Below are 25,680 nucleotides of genomic sequence, written 5' to 3'. Positions count from 1 at the left end.
TGCTTGCGCCTAGCATATGAAAGGTGCCAGGTCAGGTGAAGGATGAGCAGTCTGGCTTCTATTTCTGTCAACTCCTTTTTCTTTGTCACTGAGCAAGTTTGGCCATCAGCTCCGGTGACCCTCAAAGATGAGACCTCATTCTGTACCTCATAACCATCTGAGGAATTCAGACAATTTACTTTTGCACCTGAACTAGATGGGGTTGGTGTTGGTTTTCCTCCCCTCCTAAACCAGAACGTTCATTTTTACCTTCCTTTCATGAGAACAGAGGGTGACCATTTCATGTCTCATGTGAGGTCGCTCGTTCCTTGGATGAGGAGTCACGGTGCTAGGAGTGCCCAGAATCACGATTTAAAAACCGAGAGTGCTGTGCCGTGCACCTAATTCCAAGCACTGGGCAGACAGAGGCAGGAGGATCACCTGCTAGTTCAGGACCTGCCTGGATGTAGACTGAAGCCACGTCTAACCATATCTATTATAAATGCGGGGTTTTCATTTGTCTGCGTTTGTGATTGTTTTAGTCTGTTGGCTGTACCTGAATATGAAGGTGCCATGCAGTCCCACACAGCTCTAGGCTTTGGTCCCCCCTTGCTTCAACACTGGGAGGAAGAAATCCTGCAACCGCAGCTTTTCTTGCTTACAACATTCTTGCAATTCCCCTTTCCGTCTCTGTAGGGATGACCCCAGATTTCTGTTAGCTTTAGAGATGTTCAGAGTTTTCCCAATTCCATCCCTGCTCCCTCCCACCCTACACACACACACACACACACACCACACACACACACACACACACACACACACACACACACACACACCAGAGAGAATTAAAAAGCTTCCTTATTTTCAATTCTGCTTTCTTTTTCTATGCTGTGTGTCGACTGAGATGGTGTTCCTGTACCAACTCTTTCGTGTTACTTCTGCATCCCTCCCCGGCCAGGCTTGGGGCACACATGCTCAGCACACAGGTCTCACTCACCCTCTAAGTCACGGAGCTGACCTGGAGCCACATCCCACTCGCACTGTGTCCTTCTGCTCCAGCCTGCAGTGTTCGAAGCTGTGCTATGGTCTTTTTTCAGCCCCGGTCCCCTCTTGGCATTGTTTGAAAGTGGCTGCTGTCCTTTGTCTAGCTAAATCCTATCTAAGGCTAGGTCTGAAGTCTCATGAATGTCACTGTCCTTGGGGAAACCTTCTCTCCTCTTCTGCTGTGGTCCTAGGAGCCACTTACCAGCTGTATTGTGTACTGGCGTGGTCATACTCTGAGGACTAGCTTGTCTGTTTGCAGGACTAAAGTGCCCCGAGATAGAGAGTGGCACACTACCTCTAACCACTGCCATCCCAGTAGCAATTGGCTCCTGAGGCAACCGGGAAGGAAGGTGTGTTGTGTGCACAGCACTCTGCCCTAAACAATGAATGACCGGCAGACAATCTCCTGAGAACTCTCTCTCCATGAAGGGTTATTTTCTTTGCCCTCTTTGGACATCAGTTGCAAAGGGATACAATTAATCCCACCTCCCTACCAGTCTGCACGAAACACTTTTGTTTTACATATTTATAAAGTATCCAATTGACTTTGGACAACTGAACTGGTTCTTCTTAGCCGCTGGTGAACCAGGCAGTGTCCTTCCTGAACATTAGAAGGAATCCCACTGCATGTGGCTGAGCGGCTGGTTTGTGCATGGTAGCCTGAGCTGCCTTAGAAACAGAAGGATGCAGAAGGCTGATTGGTTACTTTGCCTTTTCTTCGTGTTACTCTTCCCCGTAAGGATTAGAACAGAGGAGGGGGTCAGAGGGAGCGTTTTTATGAAAGCGCATACTAACCAAGCTCTTTCCAATTGGTTGTTCTGATTCTCCTGATTTTTTAAAATGATCTCTTTAGCTGCTGTTGTTGTCCTCTAGATGTTACAGGACACTAAGTATTGACTGCTTGGTCTGCTCTACTGGGCTTCATGCAGGATCCCGGTTCTGACCATTGTCCTTCTCACTGTCATCCAATAATTTCCTACATCTTTATCCTCATTGCCTATTCCCATTCCTCAGAGAAGCCAGAGCCGTGGGCAGCCTGCCTGGAAAAGGGTCGAAGGAGACTACTTCTATCTCTTGTCATTACCGTCTAATTCCCCGGAATCAATACCACCCTGCCCAAGGAACAGGGGTTTCTTCTAACCTACCTGCCCTGCTTCCTCTTCCCGGCGCTCAAATAAAGGGCATGGAGGCGGGGCTTGCTGTGAGATGTCCCACAATGCAGCTCATGGCTGCCACGCTTCTGCTTCTGTGGTATGAAGTGTGCCCTCCCCAAGATGAAGCGATGGCTTTTTCAGAAAGGATGGCGTGGCTTCTCGTTAGTTGGTATCCATCATGTGCTGAAAGGGGATTCGTGATCCTCCGTTTGCTGCGGAGGGAGCTGAGTCACAGCAGTGAATTAGCACTCCAGCTAAGACGCCAACATGAGGAGAAGTTCTCCTATCTCACCCCCAGTTCGTATTTTCCCCTTTTGCTTCCCCCAACCCCCCCCCCCCGGTGCACACTGACACTGCCGTCTCCCTAATATTCTCGCCCTAAAAGTCAGTGATCATACTTTGGAGCCAAGGCCACACTCCTGGCTTATTCCGTTACAGTTTGGGGTGTTCTAACCATGTACAGGAATGTATAAATGATGCCACCGATGACCAGTGTAGGGGAGAAGTCCTATCTTTGCTTCTTTTTAACCCTGAAATCTTGGAGAATCATCAAAGTTCTCATTAAAAGTGAGGTACGCTGCCCAGCGGTATCAGGATTACAGGAGTGAACGGCTGTGGTCTGACCCTGCACATCCCTGACCTATAGTCTGCGCTTTGTGATGCTTTCCTTCTTACTTCCTGTAGTCGCCTTACTTCCTGTGTTCTCCATGCTACTACAGGCTGCTTTGAGAACAAACATATAATCCTTTTAAGGCCAGCCAAGGGCCAAGTGGCCTGCTGTGGGAATGACAGACAGGGACCGAGCCCAGGGAAAACTGGAACCTGATTACCCTGGAAGGCTAGCTCCAGGCAGGCCTGGCGGTGGCCGCTGTTTTGATCCCTCTTTGGCCAGTAGGAAGCTTGCCAGGGAGCAGTGGATGTTGCCTCTGAGTGCAGCTTTCAGCACCAGGGCTCAGTCCTTCAGGGAGATCCTAAAGGGAAGTGTCATACTGCTTTTCCCGGGGCTCCTTTGGAGTATTCCAGGGCTTGTGAAAGCCCTTGTACCTGTACCGGTTGTGGGATTCTGGAATTCACTTATACCAATTCCTGGGTGTTGTATGTTGATTCCTTAGGACGTTTGCAAGACAATTGCTAAGTAACTACCATGGTTAAACATTTATTTATGTCTATAATTGAATGGACCACATTAAAACCAAAAGTAGTAGATACTCAAGGCATCCCTAATTAGCTTGTAAGGTTTTAGTTTTACCTATGCATTTAAGACTATTTACACCTATTGTATGCGAGCGACAGAAATTCGATGGAATGCTTGGTTATTGTGCCTGGAAACCAGGAAGAAAGTACTTAAAGCAAGAAAAAAAAAGTGATTAAACATTATATATCATGGCCAGCGTTTAAAAATACATTTCGTAGGGAACTGGTTCACGAAAGTCTACTTGCATACTACTGACAGGGTTACAGATCTACCCCAAACAAACAAACAAACAAAACCCAAAGCCTGTGGGTGCTGCCTAGGTACACTGGCCCTGTCTGAATCTGCTGGCCTGCATTGGTCCTCATAGAATTGGTGGAAGAGATTGCCTTCCAGGGAGGCATTGATTTGAAGACAAACTGAACATCCAACTTAGGGCAAGGAGGGGAGGTTCGGGTCATTTCTTGTGACAGTGCTCATTGATCGGTGATGGCCTCTTCCCTAAGAGTGCTGAAGAGTCCAGCATCTTGTGTGGGTCACTACAAAAAGGAGCCTAGAAAATAGGGAAGGGATGGAGACAGCAGGTTCACTATGTCTCCTCTAGATGTCCCATCTGCCACATCTCCTTATCCTACAGGTTTGGGAAAGGCAGGTGTGCTGTGGGGGTTATTTCTGCCCTTAATGACAAGGTAACCATTGACCTTTAAATGGGCACTAGTATATCCATTGTTATTGGGAAGAACTTACACTGACTCCTAAAGAAATGAACAAATTATGAGAGGCATAATGGCTGAGGAGTCTTGAAGTGTTTTCCTTAAGTATCCATTTTTAAAAATTGAAAATAGATTCTTTTCTCATATAATACATCCTGACCACAGTTTCCTGTCCTCCACTCCTTCTAGCTCTGCTCTCGGCTTCCCTCTCCTGAGATCCACTTACCCTTCCATTTCCCTTCAGAAAGGTATGGGGCCTTCAAGAGAAAGCAACCAATCAGGACAAAACAAGGTACAATAAGACGAGGCAAAGCCCCTCACATTGAGGCTGGCCAGGGCAACCTAATAGGAGGAAAATAGCAGGCAAAAGAGTCAAAGACATGCCTGCCTCCACTGTTAGGAGTCCCACAGTAACACAAAGCCAACAGCCGCAACATACGCAAAGAACCAGTGCAGACCCATGCACACCCTGGGCTTGCTGCTTCAGTCTCTGAGAGCCCATGTGAGTCCTGCTTAGTTGACTCGGTGGGCCATATTCTCCTGAGCTCCAAGGGGAGGGACACAGTGGCGACCTCTCCACATAATGTCTAATTGTGCATCTCTGCACCCACTCCCATCTGTTGCCAGAGGAAACCTCTCTGATAATGAGTTGAGAAGATCCTGATAAGTAAAGTAGAAAAACACTAACTTCAGGGTGGAGGGACCACACATCATTAGAAGAAGACAGACTCTGGCTCCAGTGTTTTATATAATACTCTTGTAACACCGGGCACTTTTGATTCCAGGGTGCAGGGATGGGTTCCCACATACTACATAAGCAGTAATTTATTTAATAAACACCATCTGGGTGTTCCCTTAACTCTGGCCATGTCTACCTGGGGGTAGAGTAACAGCCTCCAGTTTGAAGGTCCAGTCCTTGTCTGTCCCTACTTCTGAAGCTAATTGCAAGAGTAAAATTCTTTTACTCGTACTTCTGACTAACCATACAAATCAGGGTTCCCCAACACCCCCTACTGACTTAATTAATATCCTGCAGCAACTCCTAGGACTCAGGGATGCTCTTGTGTTTACCGCCTTATTAAAAGGGCTGGCAGTATCGGCATCCATATAGGAAGGTATGGAAGAATGGGTTCTGAGCTTCTGAGTTCTGTCTGGGAACTTTGCTTTCTAGAACAGTGGTTCTCAACCCTGGGGGTCGTGACCCATTTTCAGATGGTATGTCAGATATCCTGCACATCAGACATTTACATTGGGAGTCTGAACAGTAGCAAAATTACAGTTATGAAATAGCAAGGAAATAATTTTATAGCTGGGGGTCACCACAACATGAGGAACTGTACTAAAGGGTCACAGCGTTAAGGAAGGTTGAGAACCACTGATGTGGAGGCTCAGTACCACAGGACCCCCTCCAGGATACCCTGAGGACATATCACTTCTATGGGAACCTTGCCCAGATAACAACCTTCATCTAACAGTGATCTGGTAGAGGAGACTGGGCTGAGGAAGACAAAGCAGATGAGTACCTTCAGAGTTAAGTTCCCAAAGTTGTTGAGGACGGAAGCCCTGACAGAGTGGAGAGACTTAGGAAACAGTCACCAGGGGCTCTTAAATGGGTTCATGGTCTAGAAAAATGGACATCAAAGCAATAACTGGGAAAAATTGCAGTTAGATAACAGCTCTCTGTTTATATAAAGTCTTAGAGGGGACACTGGGCCAAGGTGACAGAGAAACTCTATTAGTTTTATAACTCCTCCTCCTCCTCCTCTTCCTCCTCCTCCTCTTCCTCCTCTTCCTCCTCCTCTTCCTCCTCCTCTTCTTCCTCCTACTCTTCCTCCTCTTCCTCTTCCTCCTCCTCTTCCTCTTCCTCTTCTTCCTCCTCCTCTTCCTCCTCTTTTTCCTCCTCCTCTTCCTCCTCCTCTTCCTCTTCCTCTTCTTCCTCCTCCTCCTCTTCTTCCTCCTCCTCTTCCTCTTCCTCCTCTTCTTCTTCCTCCTCCTCCTCTTCCTCCTCCTCCTCTTCCTCATTCTCTTCCTCCTCTTCCTCCTCCTCCTCCTCCTCCTCCTCCTCTTTCTCCTCCTCCTCTTCCTCTTCTTTTTAGTTTCGTAACTTTTCAATGATTATAAAATTATTTCAAGACAGAAACATTTTAAATGTAAACTATTTAACTCATTACAAATGGGGAGCTCAGAGGAGTAGAGAGTTTCACCAGGTCCTGTCCCGGTGCTGTAGATAAATGCTTCTCTGCCTATAAGTTCCAAACAACAGCATCTACTAACCAAGGACTGTCCTTACCAACAGACTGTACTAGCAAAGTGGCCATCAGCTGCCAAGCTCATGAGGAAGCCAACGGAGTCTCCCAGTGGTGAACAGCTAGGTAACTGATTAGAAAACATCCGAGGCTGAGCTGGGACTAGCGACTTGAGGAACGTATGGGATGACCTGTCTCCAACTTGCCATGATGCAGCATATCACATGGGCTATCTGACCGTCCTGTCCTTACTGAGGTTCCTAAGCTTTAACGCTGCTGCCTGCTCTTTGCCTGATAGGCTCAGAAAATCAGAGCTCTGGCTTCATTTTCCAAATGGTCACTGGGTCATTTGTTCTTAGGAGATCCACTTAGAAAATAAGAAGACCGCTTTTGGGGATGCTCCACTAGAACTCCCCAATAAAGTTAATAACCCAATGTGTTCTGTCCCATCAGCACCATCTCACAATGCTCTGGAAGTGTTCAGCCCTTTTTTTTTTTTTAAATCTTCCATGACCAAAGTTTAAAAGATTTCTTTGCCTACAGCCAAGGTGGGCATTCCACCCCTATTGATCTCTTTCCCTGGTCCATCTGCCTTCTTTTTTCTCTAGGATCAAGGACAGGGCGACAAGAGTAAGGCATGTGTCTGGGGATGAGAACCAAGTACAAGAAGGTCCCAGAAATCCAGTAACCAGGAAGAGAGTGATGTGTGATGGCACGCTCCTATGACCTCAGCACTTGGGAAACTGAGGCAGGAGAATCACAAGTTTCAAGTCAGCCTGGAGCCATAGAGAGACCCTTTTTCAAGCACACATACACCAAATACTTTTAAAAGAGGAAAGCTTAAGTATGGTTGCAACAGTTGGAACCTCAGCGCTAATGGTTTTTATTCATCCTGCAATTTTTCTTATTTTTAAATTTTAAGATGATAGCGCATGAGATTCTTTTTGTTTTCCTTAACTATACAGTCCTTTTAGGCACACTTCAATTTATTTTAGCAGGCAGATTACTCACTCACCTTTTTCTCTCATTCTTGTAAAAAGGACAAGAGAATCTCTCCCCACAATGCCAAAGTCAAGCCTGAGAACCCGCCCCTTCCATCCCCTTCTAGTCAGTGCTGGTTCTTTGGAAGAGATCACTCACAGGGAATTCTGGCATAAAGACCCTGGTTGGAAAGAGCTGCCATTAAACTAAACCTTCACTGGTTGGTCACTGGCTTCCTAGAAAGTATATTTTGCACTATACCTGGGTTATATTCCCCCATCAGTAGCAGAATAAATATTGGCCATGCCTGATCCCACTAGTTACTATGGGGACCATGATGTTGATTGCTCCACGGATATAAATGAGAATCTTTAAGAGGTGTGTGTGTGTGTGTGTGTGTGTGTGTGTGTGTGTGTGTGTGTGTGTGTGTGTGTGTGTGTTTTAGGATGCTTTCGAGCTATCCCTGTCTGCAAGTCCCCAGATGTCACATATCGTCGGGGGATAGTAGCCAGGGACTGCACCAGGGAAGCTTCTAGTAAACAATTCAAGAGTTCTAAATGGACATTTTCTCAGGAATGCATTATGATACTTTTGTCTTGGAGATAAAAACACAACGGATCCAGAAGCTCAAATCAGAAAAAAAAATTTAGTTCCTGAGGAGGTTTCCTTGAGCAGCCTGGCATCACACACACACACACACACACACACACACACACACACACACACACACACACACACACACAAAACTTTCCTCCCTGACCCTCTTCCCTGCTGTTTTTTTTTTTTTGTTGTTTTTTTTTTTTTTACATCCTAACAAAGGATTCTCTTGCCCTACCACCAAGCTTGCACAACCTTCCTCCATTTTTCCTGGGTTTCATATGCCACACTGTCCTCTTCTTTTTGCTTGTCCTGAAGGCCTGTAGCTGGTGATGCACATCTTGATTCCAGCTCACAAATATCTCTTGTCTTGTTCGTGGAATCACTCAACAAAAGCCACAGCCCCCACGTCTTGTCATGTTTCCCTTGGTGACTGGATTCACCCATTCTATCACCTGCCCTTCCCCTCTAGACATCTGAATTGTGACCCCTGAGAGCTGGAGGTTACCTTTCCTGATGGGGCTTAACCCCATTTCCTTGCCCATTAAGAAACCTTGTGACTCCTCTATCATTACTTTTGTATTTGTCTCCACTGCCTTCTGAGAATGCTGGCAGTATGCTGGGATTCAGGAAAAAAAAAGATCACGTGTGGTTTTTTAGATTTGTTCATGTTGCAAATTCCCCTTTCAACTAAAGCAATGCCTTCCAATGTAACCATTCGCTGAATATTAACGAGGCAGCTACTGTACATCAGGCAGCAAACTGAGCACCAGGAGTGCAGAGGCAAAGGAGCTGGGCTGCCCCAAAGATTGCATTTCCTAGCACCTTCCAGCTCCAGTCTCCAGCATCAATGTAGACCTAGAACCGTGCTTAGCACTGGGCTCTAATAAATTTTGCTCTGAGTACTTAAGAAAGCATCCACTGTCTGATCCACCCAGCTCATTCCACACAATGGGATTCCCCCATTGTCTCTTTGAAAATGTGGCATAGATCTTCATTTATTAAAAATCACTCTGCTAAGGGTGTCCTATATCACGTCTATGGACTTTACAAGGAGAAGGCTAGTGTGATCCCACATTTCCTCTGTATGTTTACACTTCTCGGCATAATTCCACATTTTAAGCAGACCTTCCATAATGCACCTCTGAGGTTTGATTGATCTTTCCGTCTTCAGTTAGTCTGCTTCCGAGAAGGACATGCTGACCCTAATTTTATTTTTGATGCTCAGCAGAACCGAATGAGAAAGGTGAATCTGCTGCCACTGCACCAAACGCTATATAAAAAGCAGGTACTAACCTTGAGCACTGCAGTGACCTCAGTGGGCTGATGCATTGGTTGACAATACTGCATGCATTTCTCATCCAGATCCTACGCCAACGTATGCATCCGAGGACTGGCCTGTTCAAGCATGCTTAATGCCCTAAACTGAACCCTGAGGCTGGGATCATGGGCTCCCATTTCTTCCTCGTTGCCTAAACAATTTATAGACCCTGGGTGCACACTACCATGTGTGACGGGTGCATCACACTTGGCTCACCTTTACCTTGTCTCTTTTCCCAACAGACAACAAACTCAGGGGCATAGAGCCTGCCTCTGTCTTCTTCATTGTCACATCTTTACACGACACTGGACACATCGAATAGTCAGTAAATATTTGGCTTGTGTCGAGTTAAATTCTAGGTGAGAGATTAAGGACGTGCGGGGTGCACGGATATGCATTTGAATCCAGTGTCACCGGAAAGCAACTGTGGGATCTTGATTGGAAATTCCATGACTATCTGAATTTGTCAGCAGTAACTATGGAGTTACTGACAGTGGTAACTAATGTGTTTCCTCTTTTCTTCACTCTTACCCAAGTGAACCTCCTCAAAACCATGTTTGATGCTTCCTCAGAGAAGAGAGCCCTATTGGTTATCCAAAACTAAGTGGTCAGACCTGAGATTACATACACACATGTAACATTATACATACTGAACAGATTTTATACATATTTAGGGACATATAGACGCCACACGTGTGTGTGTTTATGTGTGTATGTGTGTGTGTGTGTGTGTGTGTGTGTGTGACCAAAATTAATGAAAAAGCCTTGAGTTTGAGTAAGTGCAAGGGGGTTGCATGGAAAGTATTGGAAAGGGGAATTTGGGTAAGTGATGTACTTACAGTCTTTAAAATCTTCTATAAAGTAAATCAATGCATTTGATTAATTAGATGACAATGCCCATACAAGAGTCAACAATAGTTCTGGTTGAAATTCTGGTATCCGGAAATGGCATTTGGTGTTAGAGTTTGCCATCAGCTTTTGGAACATGTGGGTTCTATTTCTAAATTTATGCCCAATAGACTCTGATTGAAGGCAGTTCATTTAAACACATCTGCCAAAGGACAAGGAGGGATGCCATTTGTCTTCAAACATTTCTACCTAAATGTTGATGCATTCGGATAAATGAGAGTAAGCACGTAGTGTTCTGGGGTGGTCCTCAAATGTTGAGTTCAACCCAAGCTCTCTTCTTAATTATTCATACATGCTTTATATTATACTGCACGATAGAGCCATGTGTTAATTCGCAATGCATGAGTCACGCATGAGTCAAATATGATATCAAGAAATGTACATACAGAAATATAATAAAGAGGTTTTAGCACAATCCTATAGTTAAGTATTACCAATGAGCAAAACGGAGGCTTAAGTAGTTAAGTAGTTCTCCAGCTACAGAGAGATTTTGTGGTGGAGCGAGAATTTAATCTGTCTTGATCTAAACCTTCTCTCCTACATCTCATCAGGAACAAATAAAGACAGAGCGGTCTCTTATCTATCCAGTGTGTTCATAAAAACACTCCTGGCATATTAACTGTAAAAGCAGAATACAAATGTCCGCATGCTGCACAGAGAGTCTGCATGCATAAGTTCCCGAGCACACCATGGACGATGAGAAGCTGTGAATCCGGGGCTTTCATATGTATGACTCCATTTTCGGTTCTGGGAATGCTTGTATGGTAAATGATAGATGCTTTTAAAAAGAATATCCTGCATAATTCAGAGGTGTAATCTGAATAGATAAAGAGATGGCTGACTTTGCTTGATATTACAGTTTATTCCACACATTTCCCCTCCGGGGGACAGGAGATAGAGGAAAGCTGGCAAGGCTGATACTGTTTATGTCTCTGAAGACAAGAGTTAGGAAAGCAATCTCTGAAGAAGTAAAATATTTTCCCCCTGTGGATGCAGCCAATTTTTGGGAGAGGGATAGGAGGTGCCTTCATAGCTGGATACAAGAATTACATGATCCAGTAAAGGTCAGAGAGGAATAATTATAATCTTCCTAAATAACACCCCAGTTCCAATTAGTTATATACTTGAAATCTGTCCTGAAAGACAAGGTCCAATGCCACATCCTCATACTTACATGGTTGATGTTGGTAATGAAATGGTGCATCCAAGAAAAACAGTTCCTAACATCTTTAATCCTAACAGCTGTCTTTTACATCGAACTCTAAATTGCTAAGATATCAAGTAGACTTGAACAATTCTCTCTCATTATCCACTCATCCTTCCATCAGCCTGTCACTATCTGACCATCACTGACAAGCGATGGTCCTGTATTTATGCATTTTTCTGATAATTACTAATAAATACCAGGGAGTGAGACTGAAGTACCTTTTAGGAGCGCTCCATATCAATTCTGAGGAGCAGATGGGGTTTGGATTTATGTCCCACAATCCCATGCAGTGAGTAAAGCTAGAAATTCAGAGACAGACAAAAGCAACACCTTGCTTTGAGAGGCCACACTATATCAGCAATATGGTTAGCTGAAATGGCAGCGCTTGGAGAATGTTTCTTGAGGTCTTGAGTTGTACCAGATGCTGTCCTGACCATCTCACTTTAATGGGGATGGGGAGGAACATCTGTTTGGTATCATGGTAGTTTTGAAAGGATCCAAAGTCACCCCAGATCTCAGAACACGGAAGGCGGGTGACTACTTCCAAATATTACACTCTCCTCTGCAAGAAACCCTTAATGTTCTTCTGGGAATGAACACGTGGATTTCGAACCAAATCCACTGGATTTCTGAACCAAAAGAAATTGATTCTAGTCATTAACTAGGATGACCCATCAACTGATTGAGCATTCAGAAGAAAGATTTTCCTGCCCACCAGAGCTGGTCAGGGAAGGATTCAAGCCATGCACTACATGGAAAGGTGTTGTCTTGAACCTATGCAGGCCTTGTGAGTCCTACCATGACCTCTGCTTGATTGGCCTTATGCTTATATGTTTTGGTTTTTGTTTTTGTTGGTTTGGGGGGATTGTCTGTATGCCTATTTTTTCATTTGTTTGCTTTTGGATTTGTTTTTTGTTTGTTTTTCAAAGACAGAGAACATAAATTTGGGTGGGGAGGAAGGTGGGGAGGATATGAGATGAGTTTGGTTTGGATAAAACATGATCAAAATATATTCTGTAAAAAAAAAAAGATTTCTATTAAAAACCCAAAACTTTTTTTTCAAAAAGAAATGACTTAGAAATGAGGAAACTAATTTCTTTTTACATAAAAAAGGCCCCAGAATAGAATTAGAAATTTTCCAATACATCAGGAAAAACAAAACTACACATAGCTTTCTATAATTTGCCATAGGTATATAAACTGATCTGTAGCAAAGAAACAGTAGGGGAGTGGTGCATAACTACCTGAACGTTGCTGAAGAAGCTGGGTGAACTTATTACTATTTGCAATAAGACAAAACTTGATCTATGATTTTAAAAATTCAAAATTTGGAGGAGATAAATAACCAATATTAAAATGAAAAAAATCTTTTTTTGCGGGGTCAGTAGAAATAGAGACGGCGCACCTCTGTAAACAAGGAGAGATGCCTTTTGTTCAGAAGGCTTGGTTTTTTTTCAGCACCAAGGACAGGGTCGCAGCGCACACGGTGTTCTTTTTAGCCTTGGCTTTCACAGGGAAGGCTTTAATTACATCCTTTCTGAACAGAAAGAACAATGGTGATGTGTTTGCGTAAGGGCAGAGGAAACACATCCGTTCTTCAGTTTTATTGGCCTTATTTGGCCACTGCTTACGCACTTGAGATTGGCATCCTTCTTCAGTCTTGTCTTGGCAAAAGAAAAGTAGTTCAGGGTGCAGATTCTAAAGCCTCTGTTGCTGGCAATTTCTCTTCAGCCGCTGGCATGATCGATCCCTAACTGGACTAGTTAGTGAGAGCACTGAGTTCTGCCTGGGTATAGAGATGTCCCCTGACTCCAAGCTTGGAGACTCGTCTGTCTAACTTGGAAGGAATTTGTAGAAAGAGCCTGTTGTAAAATGTGAGAGCCATGGGGTTTTAATTTAGGGAGTTCCTGCTGTGGAAACTCCTACCAGCCACCGCTGAATGAGTTGCTGATACCTGTGTTCTGTCCCTGGAGAATGTTGGGATGATTAGGGGTATTTTCACTGTAGGACAGAGAGAAGATGGCGTTGATTTTCGGCTCCTCTGTTTCTCCCTCAGTCTTTCGTGTGAGGTTAAGAGCAGCTGAAATGAAAGTCTGTACCCAATCTCTTCACTCTGATTCCATCCCCTCCTTCAAAGACTCACTCCTCATTCTCTCAATTAATAGATCTCCTAGTAGATCTCCTAATCAATTAAATAAGAGCTGTATCTACTTGATAAAAATCCTAGCAATTACCTATTATGGGTCAGCTACGCAAGCCAGGTGTTGAACTTGAAATAGTGACATAGACCCAATTCATAGTCTCAAAAGAATTCTCTGATAATGCTTTCTCAGGAATTGGGGGCGGGGAGGCAGGGGTGTGGATAGACCATAACCTCTTCCTCAAAGGGCTTGCTTTCTTTTCTTTTTTAAAAGATTTATTCATTTATTATATAAGTACACTGTAGCTGTCTTCAGACACACCAGAAGAGGGCATTGGATCCCATTACAGATGGTTGTGAGCCACCATGTGGTTGCTGGGAATTGAACTCAGGACCTCTGGAAGAGCAGTCGGTGCTCTTAACCACTGAGGCCATCTCTCCAGCCCAAGGGCTTGCTTTCTCAACACTCTTACTAAGAGCTACATTGTAACAGGGGAGTTAGCTTAGGGCCAAGAGTGCCATACTCTCAGTGGATCCTCAGGTATCAGAGTTACAGTTTGGAATGTGGGGAATATTGCTCAGGTCCACAGACATTCACACAGGTACCACAGAACGACTAAAACTGTGAAGGAGTAGAGACAGAAGAAGATAAAAGAGGCAAAAAGGAAAGCTAAGTGGAGATGAAATTCAGTAGTCAGTGAAGAGGAGAGAGAAGGGAGGTGTATCTTGAAGGGAGACAGGAGACCCACTGAGAAGTAGCATGTGGAGTCCTGGGGACCCATCTTTGATAGCTTTCTGGATGAGGCATTTCAAAGGTCCTCAGCATCATGAAGTCCTTTTGTTATCATGTTCTCATGGATGCGTGCATTTTCAAATACATCACCTACCAAACAAGCAGCATGCATTAAGGATGAAGTAATTCGTTTATTCATTAATAAAAATCAATGCAACATAAGCACCATTCTGAATTTCCTGAGCAGCGAAGTTAAATGGGTTTCCTTGTTCCTTGTGTTCTCTTCACGATGAGTCTTGACATTTTCAGTAGCCCATGCAAGAATATTGATGAGGGATGACTATGCAATTTCTGTTAAGTTTCTGGAACTATTACAAGTAACCTACAGAGTCCCTTTGTTTGTTTTTTTTTTATGGTAGAAAGCTCAGAGGAGCCCGTGGCTGCAGGGCCATTCTCTCTTTTTAATTCAGTTTGCATTTGAGCTTTGAGAGTTTATATTTCAGAACACTTTAGATAAAGAAGCCCAGAGTATTTGGATCTAAATGGTGAATCAGCACCAAAATATGAAACAAATAATTGGCACTCATAATTAAAACTATTCATTGCTTAAGTAACTATTTAAAGATGAGCAGTACCTTAGCTAAGACGCCATTGTGGCTCAATTCTTCTGTGATTGTGTTCATTATCATTGCACTGGAAGGAGTTTTCTTTTCAGCAGCCTTGATACACGTGAGATAGGCTTTCCAGAGTATGCATGTCTAAGCCGGTTGCTTTGCCCAAGGAACTCCAAAAGGCAAGAAGCAGACCCTCAGATCTGATGAACTCAGGCTGACAAACCTGTTTTCAGGGTAGAGCAGTTTGGAGTTGTTAAGTCGGATGTCATACTTTATATTCTTGTGTGCAACAAGATGATGACAGTGACAATTCTCTTCCTACTTCTCCTCGTCCTAGCCCCCCCCCATTTTATACATGTTCTCACTATACACCCCTGTCTATCCAGGAACCGACTGTGTTGACCACAGAGATCTGCCTGTTCTTGCCTCCGAGTGCTGAGATGAAAGGCACACACTACCATACCCAGCTGCAATCCGCTTCTCAAATTGGGAACATATACTTTGCTTGTTCATTTGGATAGTATATACTCTAAAATGCTGTTGTAGTTAACTAGCACCAGAAGCAAAAGAGCCTTGTAACCAGAAAGACATGGGTTCTCCTCCAGCTCTGTCGCCCACAGCTCTGTGCCTGGACCAGCCATATATATATATATATATATATATATATATATATATATATATATATATATATATATTTGTGTGTATGTGTGTGTGTCTGTGTGTGTATGTATCTATCTATATCTATATATCTATATATCTATATCTATCTATCTATCTATCTATCTCTATATCTATATCTATCTATCTATCTATCTATCTATCTATCTATCTATCTATCTATCTATATATATATATCTTCACTTGTACCAGAGAAGCCAGTGCAGCAGATATACGAGCTTGTCCTCGGAATTCAGAGAGATTGTGCACATGAAGTACCTAACAATGTCTGGTGTACAGCAAATGCTCTGTATAAACTGAATGATAATAACTAGAGTGGATCCTATTTTACCCTTTCAAATAGGACCATACCTAGTTCCAGCACATCTGTCAAAATGCTTTGAGATAAGTGTGGAGCCTACAGCCCATTGCCTGGAATGCAGTCAGAATTTAACAAGCGTCAGTTCCCATCTTTACTCATATCCTTTTATTCAGCCTTCCATACGTGACTCTTATTTTGAAGAACAAAATTAGAGCATGTCCGACGTGCCGATGTGCATAGGTATTCATGTGGTTACATCCAATAGTCATTCGTCAGCATTAAGATGTTGGAATTACACATTTAGAAGGGTTTAGTTATTTTATTTTATTTTTTGTCTTGTTTTATTTTATTTTTATTTTCTTTTCTTCTCTAGGCTGCAGCTTGGAGATTCTAGTGCATTTTTAATAAAAAGCTCTCAAAAAAAAAAAAAAAAGACCCAATGCACAGGATCTGCATAAAACCAGTGCTTTGCACTAAGCACAGTGTAACGTTCATTGTTACTGAAAGTGATGTTATTGTTGTGTTTCCCCCACCCCGGTTGATTTAAGCAATTTTTTGTTTTAATCTGTCAGGAGTGGAAGTTAAAAGCAATTTGTAAATGGAATAAAACATTTTAGAGTTCTGCCATTTAGAAAAAAAAAGGAACTCATGTTACTTTGTTTCTCTGTCAGAAGACTGGTGTTAACAATAGCCACCTGTGTGTGGGACCAGGGTTATGTCTGTAGCCTCAGCACGGGTGGGGGGCTTCAGAGCATGTCGGGGAGTCAGGGAGGGCTCTCCCAGCACTTTACCACCCTGTAGGAAGGCTGAGGGCTGCCGCAGAGCATTGCAGTCTCTGAGATGGATCCACTCTGTCTCTTGTGAGTTTCTTTTTCTAGCAGTACAGACTGCTCTTTGTGACCCTATCACTGAGAGAGAATTCTCTTTCTTCTAGTGGTCAATTATCATGAGCATTTTCAGTGAACCATATAGCACATAAGTAATTTTCCTTTAATATCATATATTTCTATCTTTCTCCTTGGATGACAGTGTTATCAATTTCATGCACGTTCCCAGAATTTTTGGTTAAAAGTGATATATAATATATAGATGTGTGTGTGTGTGTGTGTGTGTGTGTGTGTGTGTGTGTGTGTGTGTGAAAAGACACTTTTCAGTCTTTTACAGAGTTTCTTTCCAAATCAAGCTGTCTCTACCTTCTATTCCATTGTGTGGGTTACATACCATGCATCAAGCAGGATTTCTGACTTGGAAAGTCTTAGGCAGCTAACATCCTAAGGACATAATAACCAGGAAGACGGTGCACAGACAGCTTCGTACACAAGTGTGTATCTTAGGATGTTCTTTGGATACATGTTAAGAGTGACTTTGCTACTCCCAAGGCTCTTTCCCTACACAGAGGCATTCCTAGAGAGAGACATAATGTTCAGCTTCAAGCCTGTACTAGAATCAAGCAGGCCTGGACTGGAGGAGGCAAACTTGGACTGGGATCAGGCAAGCCTGCACTAGAATTGGGTAGGCTGAGATTGGGACTTCGGTTAACATTTCTCTAATGCGTAACCAAATCCAGAGCCTAATTTTTCTCACCTGAACATCTGGAATACCAAAGCATTCCTTTCATTTCAGAGGTGCCTGCAGGAGTTCATAGGAGACATAGCCCACATCCCAGAGAGCACTGGGTGCACGAAGCCCAGCACGGTTCTGGCAGTGTGGTGGCATTGTACCTAACATGTGGATGAAAAGACTGAGGCCCAGAGAGCCAAGATCACTTAGGTCAGAGCCAGACAAGGGGAGAGCATGCCTAGTGGCATCTCTGTGGTGTCTGCAGTGAGATGCGGTTTTCTCACAGCACTGCTCACAGTATTAAAGACAGTTAGAAATAGAGTCTCGGAGGGCTGAAAATAGCGTCACAGTCTGAATCATTCAAAAAGCTTGAACCAGCTAGCACAGAGCTTGGACGGGAGAGGATTATTCTCAGATAGTCATTGAACTAGCCACTGATCCTGGTGGTTGACACCTGGGACCAGAGTAGAGCCTTTTCTTAAATAAAGTAAGACATTTAACAAGTTGCCAGATCTTCAAGTATAGCAGACCTTGCTACACAGTGAGACCTCAAACCATGTTAGCTGACATCAAAATTAGAACCCATATCTTTTTTTTATTCACACTTTGACCACATCCCTTGCTGCTGACTCTAGATTTTCCTTCCCAGAAAAAGCTAATTTAATCACACTTTTCAGGAAGTTATTGCCCAAAATGTTATCCAGAAAGTGGGCAGTCACCCTGTGTTACGTTAGAGGCAGAAATGACGGGTGTGACAATATTGCCTGCTTCGGCCGTGGGTGCTGAGGCACTGAGAACCCTCTACCCCCTGTCTGATTCTGCAGCTTGCTTTCTGAAGTCAAGTGTTGCTCCAGCAAGCTCTTCTATGATAGGATCTAATTCAAATAGGAGGAAGAAAGATAGACTACCAAATCGAACCTCACATTTATGAAAAAACCCTATCTCTAGTGGCCAGTGGGAGCAAGGGTGTGAGTCTGTGCTGGATGGTATTACCATCTCTTCAAAGTTAAGTATTTTCCTTCCAGGTAAGTGTTTGTGATTCTTCAAGATAAAAATGAAATTGGAAAGGGCTCTTATATAAGAACACAGCCAAGGAAAGCTGGGAGCCATATATTATAACTGTGTTCCTGGGCAAAAGAGGCATTCTTTCTTTTGCTCTCTCTCTCTCTCTCTCTCTCTCTCTCTCTCTCTCTCTCTCTCTCTCCCTTTTCCCTCCCCCTCTCTCTCTTCCTCTCCTCTGTCTCCCCCATCAGCATTTAGATTTAATCACACACACACATGTCTATATCTATATCTGTCTGTCTGTCTGTCTGTCTGTCTGTCTGTCTGTCTGTCTGTCTGTTTCTTCTGTTTCTTTGTCTTTAATCTTGTCTCTAACCCTAGTCTTTGGAGGTGGGATAGAGGAAGGCAGAAAAATCCCAGAATGATCTGAATGGAAGACCGTTGGATTCAGCGAGAGACCGTCTCAAATAACAAAGTAGAAAATTACCAAAATAGGAAGCAGTTGAAGAAACCTCTGGCCACTATAAGGCATAAGCACACATGCGCATTCACACATCAATGCATATGTACATACACCACAAACACATAGGTTCACATGTATACACATACATATGCACACACACACATATGCATTCACATACAGATATACATATATAAACATATACATTAATACACACGAAGACACGAGAATTTATCATGGTTTACAGCTCAGCTGAATTGATATTTATGGGTCCAAAACATTGAAACATTAAATCATACCATAATCACACTCTCATGGTCTGAAGTAGAAATGGGAGGAGATGTGGGCCTGACGAGGAAGAGTGAAGCAGTCAACTTTCGAGTGAGACACTGAATGCCAAAGGCGACAGTCAGGTTCAAGAGATCCTCTAGACAAATGTCTGACTGTGGTGCCATTAGCACACCAAGCACATGCTGGCCTCCTGGCTTCCTCAGCATCCCAGATACCTGCTTCAGAGTCTGTGTTAGCACAGACTTCTCAACGCTTCCACCCTGCTCCCTACCGCAAGCCTCCCCAGCTCAGTGGCTTCGCTTCCCCCAGCTTCTCATTCCTGACAACCTTGCCATTTCAGCCATGTGCTGTCTTGGTCCCCACTGCTTGCTGTCTTCCCCTCTCAGCCTCTCTTTGTCTTCCTTTCACTCTCTCCCATCCCTGATCACCGCCTGGTCTGGTCTGCTGGCCACGTTCAGTTCACTTCTGTTTCTCCCTGCTCTGGACTCTGACAGATGCCTCTGGCTGTACCGTCCCTCAGATCTACAGTAAAAACCTTTCCCTCAACAATACATTGAGGCAGTCATGTCCTCAGTTTATGTAGCCACCAGATGGGTGGAAAAAAAAACTGTTTTGAAATGGAACTCTGTCAGCCTGTCATAGATGACATGCTCATGAATAACAGAGCCAAAACTCTAGCAACTGAAGGATTAAAGATTCTGTGGTGAAGGAGAGACCCAGGATTTTGTGGTTCTGTTTTATATGAACTTTTTTGGAAATTCTAAAAAAAAAAAATAACAAAACAAAAAAAACCTGTATGCATTTATAATTTTCATAAAAATTGACAAAACATTTTATATAGCTACCTACTGTAAATGTTCAGCATCCCTTGTGTCAAAAGAGAATTCTCAATGTGTTTTTTTTTTTAAATCAGGTTATCCAATTACAACCTGACATGTGTCAAGGTTTTACCTCACTGATGAAATGGGAAGCAAGGCAAATGGCAGATGAGCTGCCTAAACCTCAATGTACAAACCTCAGTGCCTGGAGAGATGACTCAGTGTGAAAAGCACTCCCTGCTTTCTCAGAGGACTCGGGGTCACAGCACCCATGCTGGGTTGGATGTCTCATGACCACCTATTACTAAAGCTCTAGGGGACCTGACACCCTCTTCCGCCTTCCAGGGCACCAGCATACACATTCACCGAGACGCACATAAATAAAAATAAAATAAATCTTTAGGAAAATGTGTAAGCCCTGATCCTCTGTGGGAAAAGAGACAGAAAATGGCCATTATTAGGTCTCAGACAGGTGATGTTGGCACACAGCAATAAAGTCAGATCCTTCTCCAAGGCAGTGAAACAACACCAATGCTATCCTTCACGCAGTGACCTCTCACTCCTGCGGAACCCTCTACCTCCGCAGAGATGTACACTTTTGGTGTCTAATCAGCTGTGGACAGTCTGTCAGAACTGCGTTTCCCGAGAGGGACCCCCTCAGTTGATTTTTATCAGAAATGTTCTATTAAAATGCCACGTAATCCTTATTTTGCTTCCCTTTCCAGTTTTGGGGTGTTTTTTTTTCTTGCACATTTGCCATAAATAAAACTCACCTTAAAACCCAAGGAAAACAAAGTGGCCTTACAAAACACTGACTGGGTGCTGCTGGACTTCCTGCCTGCTCTGACCTGAGAGGACTCCCCCTCTGAAAAGGGGGTGTTCACGTGAATGGAAGAGCAGCATCATAAACGTTCACACCCCAGGAGGATTTCCCAGTCAGTTTCAATACAGTGGCTGAAAGAAAGAACAGAGGGCGCACCGCTCGCTCCCTCCGACAGCTGGGCTCAGACTGTGATTCAGGGCCAGGTCTGGGCTCTCTCACTAAGACTTGCTCCAGAGGCGATAAGGCAGACGTCTTGTTGTGGAATACTGTTCCGTACTTCAAAACACCGAGGGGTTAGGGTGGATCAAGAAGAGTTGGCCCCACTCCAACCTATCCACCTCTGACTCTCTTCCTCTTCTCACTGGGCATACGCAGGGAAAGAACAATTAGTCCCTTCCAGATATCATAGTCTGTGATTATTAAAAAGAAAAAAATATCACTGCAATTTGCAATGTGTTTAGGTTGGGTGGATTAATTTCCTTGCCTGGGCCATAATGGGAAGACTGATTCTGTCATTTCCGTTGCAAGCCACCGTTTAGTTTGGGCCTGGAAGACACTTCTGTTGGGTTAAGCCTCCACTTGCCCGGCACGGAGCAATTAAGAGCGGCTGATTTGTGGCTGCACTTTCACAGCTTAGCACAGGTTGATCATCCTGAAAGTTTTCCATTTGCATATAAGCTATACATTCTTTGGGTGACATTTCCATATCAGCCAGGGTTTATATTATGCATTGCCTCAGACTTGACTTTCTGGTACGTGCGGGGAATCCGCAAGCTTGGCCAGGATGCTGACGCAGAGCAAGGGGAAGGTTGAGGTGCAGGAGCCACTCAGCTCATGATGTAGGTAGACACTCCAGGACTCGGGGGGCGGAAGGGCTTTCTCTTAGTCCCTAATTGATGCTTCAAGTCAGAAACTCGAGTTTCGATGGTGGCCACATTTCATACAGGCAGACGCTGCATCACAAGGAGGAAGAACGGTTTGCCCAAGGTCACCCAGCTCAGATTAGGAGAGGTGGGGCCCAGAGTCAAGTCCACCTGAGCTCAGAACACTCCCCTAGTCAGTCTCCAAAGTGTGGAAATAGATGGAATGTCACAGTTTTACGCTTTAAATACCAAACTCCCCGAACAATCTAATTGATGCTCTTTTGGACTAAAAAGGAACGGACATTTAAAAGAAGCGAGGGTCAGGAGGTCTAGAGGAAAGGAGTACTTTTGATATCTATTTTGGTAAGGGCAGGGATGTAGTCCTGGGGAATAGTCCACCGAGTGGAGGCCATTATATAAATTTGATGCAATTGTGAAGGGAATGAAGAAAGTATAAAGGAGGAACAAATGCGTAGCATTGAAGATATTCTAAGGAAGGAAAGATCAGAAGTCGCAGAAGGAGCTAGAAGTTGCCCAACTGAAAACAGAGACTGCATTCATCTTGACGAATGGGCAAGACTAATGAAGCCTCAGCAGCAACTCGAGCTCTGTGACCCCGACCTTGTTGCTCCGGAGAGTGTGAAAAGGAGGAAGACTTGGAGAGCCAGACTGCTAGAGTCAGTCCTTCCCCCTGACTTCCTTGCTGGGTAACCCCTAGATAAGTTACTTCCCTTTCCTGAGCTTCTATCTGGTCATTTGAATAGTGGTGATCATGATGTTGCTCATCTTGAGATGAGAAAAATGGGTGGAGTGCTTGGCTGAGTACCTGGTGTTTAGTAAGCACTCTAAGGATTTAGTGCTGTGACCAGGAATGGCATATTTATGGCATGCAAGCTACAGGAAGTGAGAAGATAGGAGGAAGGATTGTAGAAATAAAGAAATCAGGCGAGAGCTTCCCTGTCAGTCCCAGCCTTGAGCCTTGGGAAGACCTAGGGATGGAGAGTGGAGGACATGTGTCCAGAGAAAGACTGATGTCTGTCTGGGCTTGATGGAACCAAATTTGTGGGGTACCCAATCTTCATCTGGCCACTACTGTCTGTGTCTTTGGAAGAGTGATCTGGTCCAATGTTAGAATTCTAAGTGTTGTCTCTCAATGCATTGTAGGCCTTCACTTATGACCACATCCAGGAGATCATGGTTCAGCTGCTTCGCACAGTGAACAGGACGGTCATCACGATGGGGCGAGATCATTCTCTGATTGTGAGTAAACCCTTCTTTCTGTCAAACAACCTTAAGCTCTTCAGAGTTTCAGAGTGCGTTTTTCTGGAGGCCCTTGTTGAGTGCCAGCACTGGTCATTGCTTTGTTTGTAGCATGAAGGATTGGGATTTTTTTTTTCCCCTCTGAGTTGGAAGACATGAGCATTGGTTCAAGTTGTCAAAATAAAGTATGACTCACTGTATATCAAAGCGGAGATTTACCAGCAGGAAGGAGTGGCATGTCGCTAGTAAACAGTGTGTGTGTGCGGGGGTGGGGGCTTCATAAGAGAATAAGGTAGAATGGTCCAGATCCTTGTCCATCTTTGCTTGCTTAGGTTCAGGGCTCTAAGGGCTTGATTTTCTAAGTGGCTTGATCGTGTGAACTCTGCCTGTGTCAGGTCTTAGGCAGAACACCAGGCAGTCCATAGATCCAGACACAAGGACTATACAAGGATTTCTGGTGGCTAGGAACTGTGAAACTGCTTCTCATCTGCCAAAAGGAATCATTCCCCTCACCTCTGGCAGAAAGGACACATGGCTGCACCCACAACCTTCCTTGGTTCCTAGTCAAAGCCCATCCTGCCCCTCCCCCCCCCCCAGCCTAAGCCTCCACCCACAAGTACTTGTTTTACACATCAATCCCTTCAGGCTCCCCTCCTCCCAGACTCTTTAGAATGACGAGGATCCCCCCCTCCTCCACACAGCTATACTCCGTGCTCTGCAGATATCCCTGCCATGTCCAGTCAGCTTCTCTTTCTCTCTGCTTTAGACTCTTCCAGATGCCTCTGGATATTTTCTCTCTTATCTACAATAAAGACCTTCCCCTTAACCAAACCATGAAGTGGTCATGTCAGCATTTTCTTTACTGCATTCCGGTGTACCCAGGCCAGTGCTAATTTGAGGCTAACTTTTCTGCACAAACACTCTATTCCGAAGCAGGGAAGATAGCTGTTCCGTGTGTGACTGTCTTCCCTCCCAGACCAAAAACAAACAAACAAGCAAACAAATCACCAACATTGTGATCTCTCCCCATCTTGCCTAAATCAGGTCTAACTTTTGAGTTTCCAGCAGGGATCACACCCAGCCATGCTGCTGTCCTGCTCAAACCTGCTGGCAGTTTCTCAGCTCAGGCAGGGGAACCTTCAAACCCACTGTCAGCTCTGGCGCCCTGCCCCCCTGGACCTTCCTTGATGTGCTCCTCCTGCGTATACAAGGAATTCTACTTGGTGTCTGCGGGCTGGGATCAGGTTGGCCCAGGAATCACCGAATCAGAGAAGCTTCCTGGTCCTGATGCCAGGGTGCAGCACTGGGATCCCTCCACCCACTCCAAAAGCTGTAACATGGTCTTCTATCTTTCTTAGCAAGTCTCCTCTGGACTTTATTTGGTTATTTTCTTGTTCTCACTGTAAGGATAGGAGGCCAGAGAAATAATTTAAAAACAAAACAAAACAAAAAAAAAACCCTGCTGTGTTTTTGAGTCCCATAACAGCACCCAACATAGTAGATGTTCAATGAATACTGAATAAGGACATGAATGAATATGTGGATGGATGAATGAATGAATGAATGAGTGAATGAATGAGTGAAGTGTACCAAACAGAGAGGCTAATGTGTAAAGACCAGTGCTCCTCAGCTCAGATTGACTGGTGTCATGCTTGATTGGTTCATAATAGTCAACAGAATTCCCACTTCCCTGAGATAGGACAAAAATCATCTTGTATGTTTGGCGATGTCTAACTACTCTTGGGCACGGGGCCTGCCTTGTTGTGTGGTTGATATATACCCAGTGACTTTCTGCTGGAGAAAAATGATTTTCCCTTTCCCAGCAGACGATCAATTACAAATACTTCTGGGATTTGGTGTCTCCTTCTCCCTTTCAGCACTGAGACTTGGCTGGCACGGTCACCATGAGTTCACAGGAGCACCGGTCCTGTTTCATCCAGGACACTGTTTTCTTGCAGTCACCCACCACCTCTGGCTTCTACAGTCTTTCTACCTCCTCTTTCACACAGATGTTCAGATCCCCGAACCTTGAGGGTAGGGCTTGGATGATGTCATCTCATTTGGGATGAGAGCTACAGTCTCTCATGTCCTCGCTGCTCATTGCCCAGTTGTTGGCCAACACAAAACAAACTCAGTGAGCTTGTGTTGGGGGGTGGGGGTGGGGAATGGCTTCGGTCCATTTCCATTTTGTTTTAGCATTTTTATTTGTGTGTCTGTCTGTCTGTTTTGATCTTTCTTTTGAAGAGAAAGAGTGAGTAAGTGAAAGAGAGAGAGAGAGAGGGAGAGAGAGAGAGAGAGATTAGGAGGTGCAGAGAAAAAGCATGATCAAAATATATTAAATGAAAGTTTTAATTAAGATATACTGTATGTGAATTTTCCTAACCTTTAAGACTGTATGATTCTCTCACGACTAAACTCAGCTTTCCAAAAGCACACTGGCTCCTCTCCTTTACTGGGGTGTAGTAAGAGCAATGGTTGTGATTATCCAATGACAGCCTACCTCCCAGATATAGAGCCCAAATGATCACATATGTTCTAATGGTGGCTGGTAAGACTGTGGTCCCTAAACGGAGCATGAGTGCCACAGTCATCCATGAATTTGGCGCTATCTACTCCTGTCCACATCTGTTCATTTACTCCCTGAGCCTGTTTACTTACCATGTGTTACATGCATCTAAAGAAGCAAGGCTGCACTGGGAATGAGCCTGGTATGTGTGAGGCCCATCCATCCTCCATCATACAAAGATAGATAGATAGATAGATAGATAGATAGATAGATAGATAGATAGATAGA

General features: G+C 44.2%; 1 protein-coding gene across 4 annotated transcripts in view; it reads left to right on the top strand.

Annotated features, from left to right (window-relative positions):
- Dock2 (dedicator of cytokinesis 2) overlaps window positions 1-25,680 on the top strand; it is a 418,958-nt gene that overhangs the window by 182,255 nt on the left and 211,023 nt on the right. For 2 of the 4 annotated variants that reach the window (NM_001419946.1, XM_087572859.1), the window contains 1 exon segment: window positions 22,791-22,886. In NM_001419946.1, coding sequence (NP_001406875.1) covers window positions 22,791-22,886 — 96 coding nt within the window. 4 annotated transcript variants of the gene reach the window in all.

Source organism: Rattus norvegicus, chromosome 10, assembly GCF_021556685.1.
Source record: "Rattus norvegicus strain SHRSP/BbbUtx chromosome 10, alternate assembly SHRSP_T2T, whole genome shotgun sequence".
NCBI lineage: Eukaryota > Metazoa > Chordata > Mammalia > Rodentia > Muridae > Rattus > Rattus norvegicus.
Note: the sequence above shows the minus strand (reverse complement) of the source record. Positions and strands in the feature narration are given on the sequence as shown.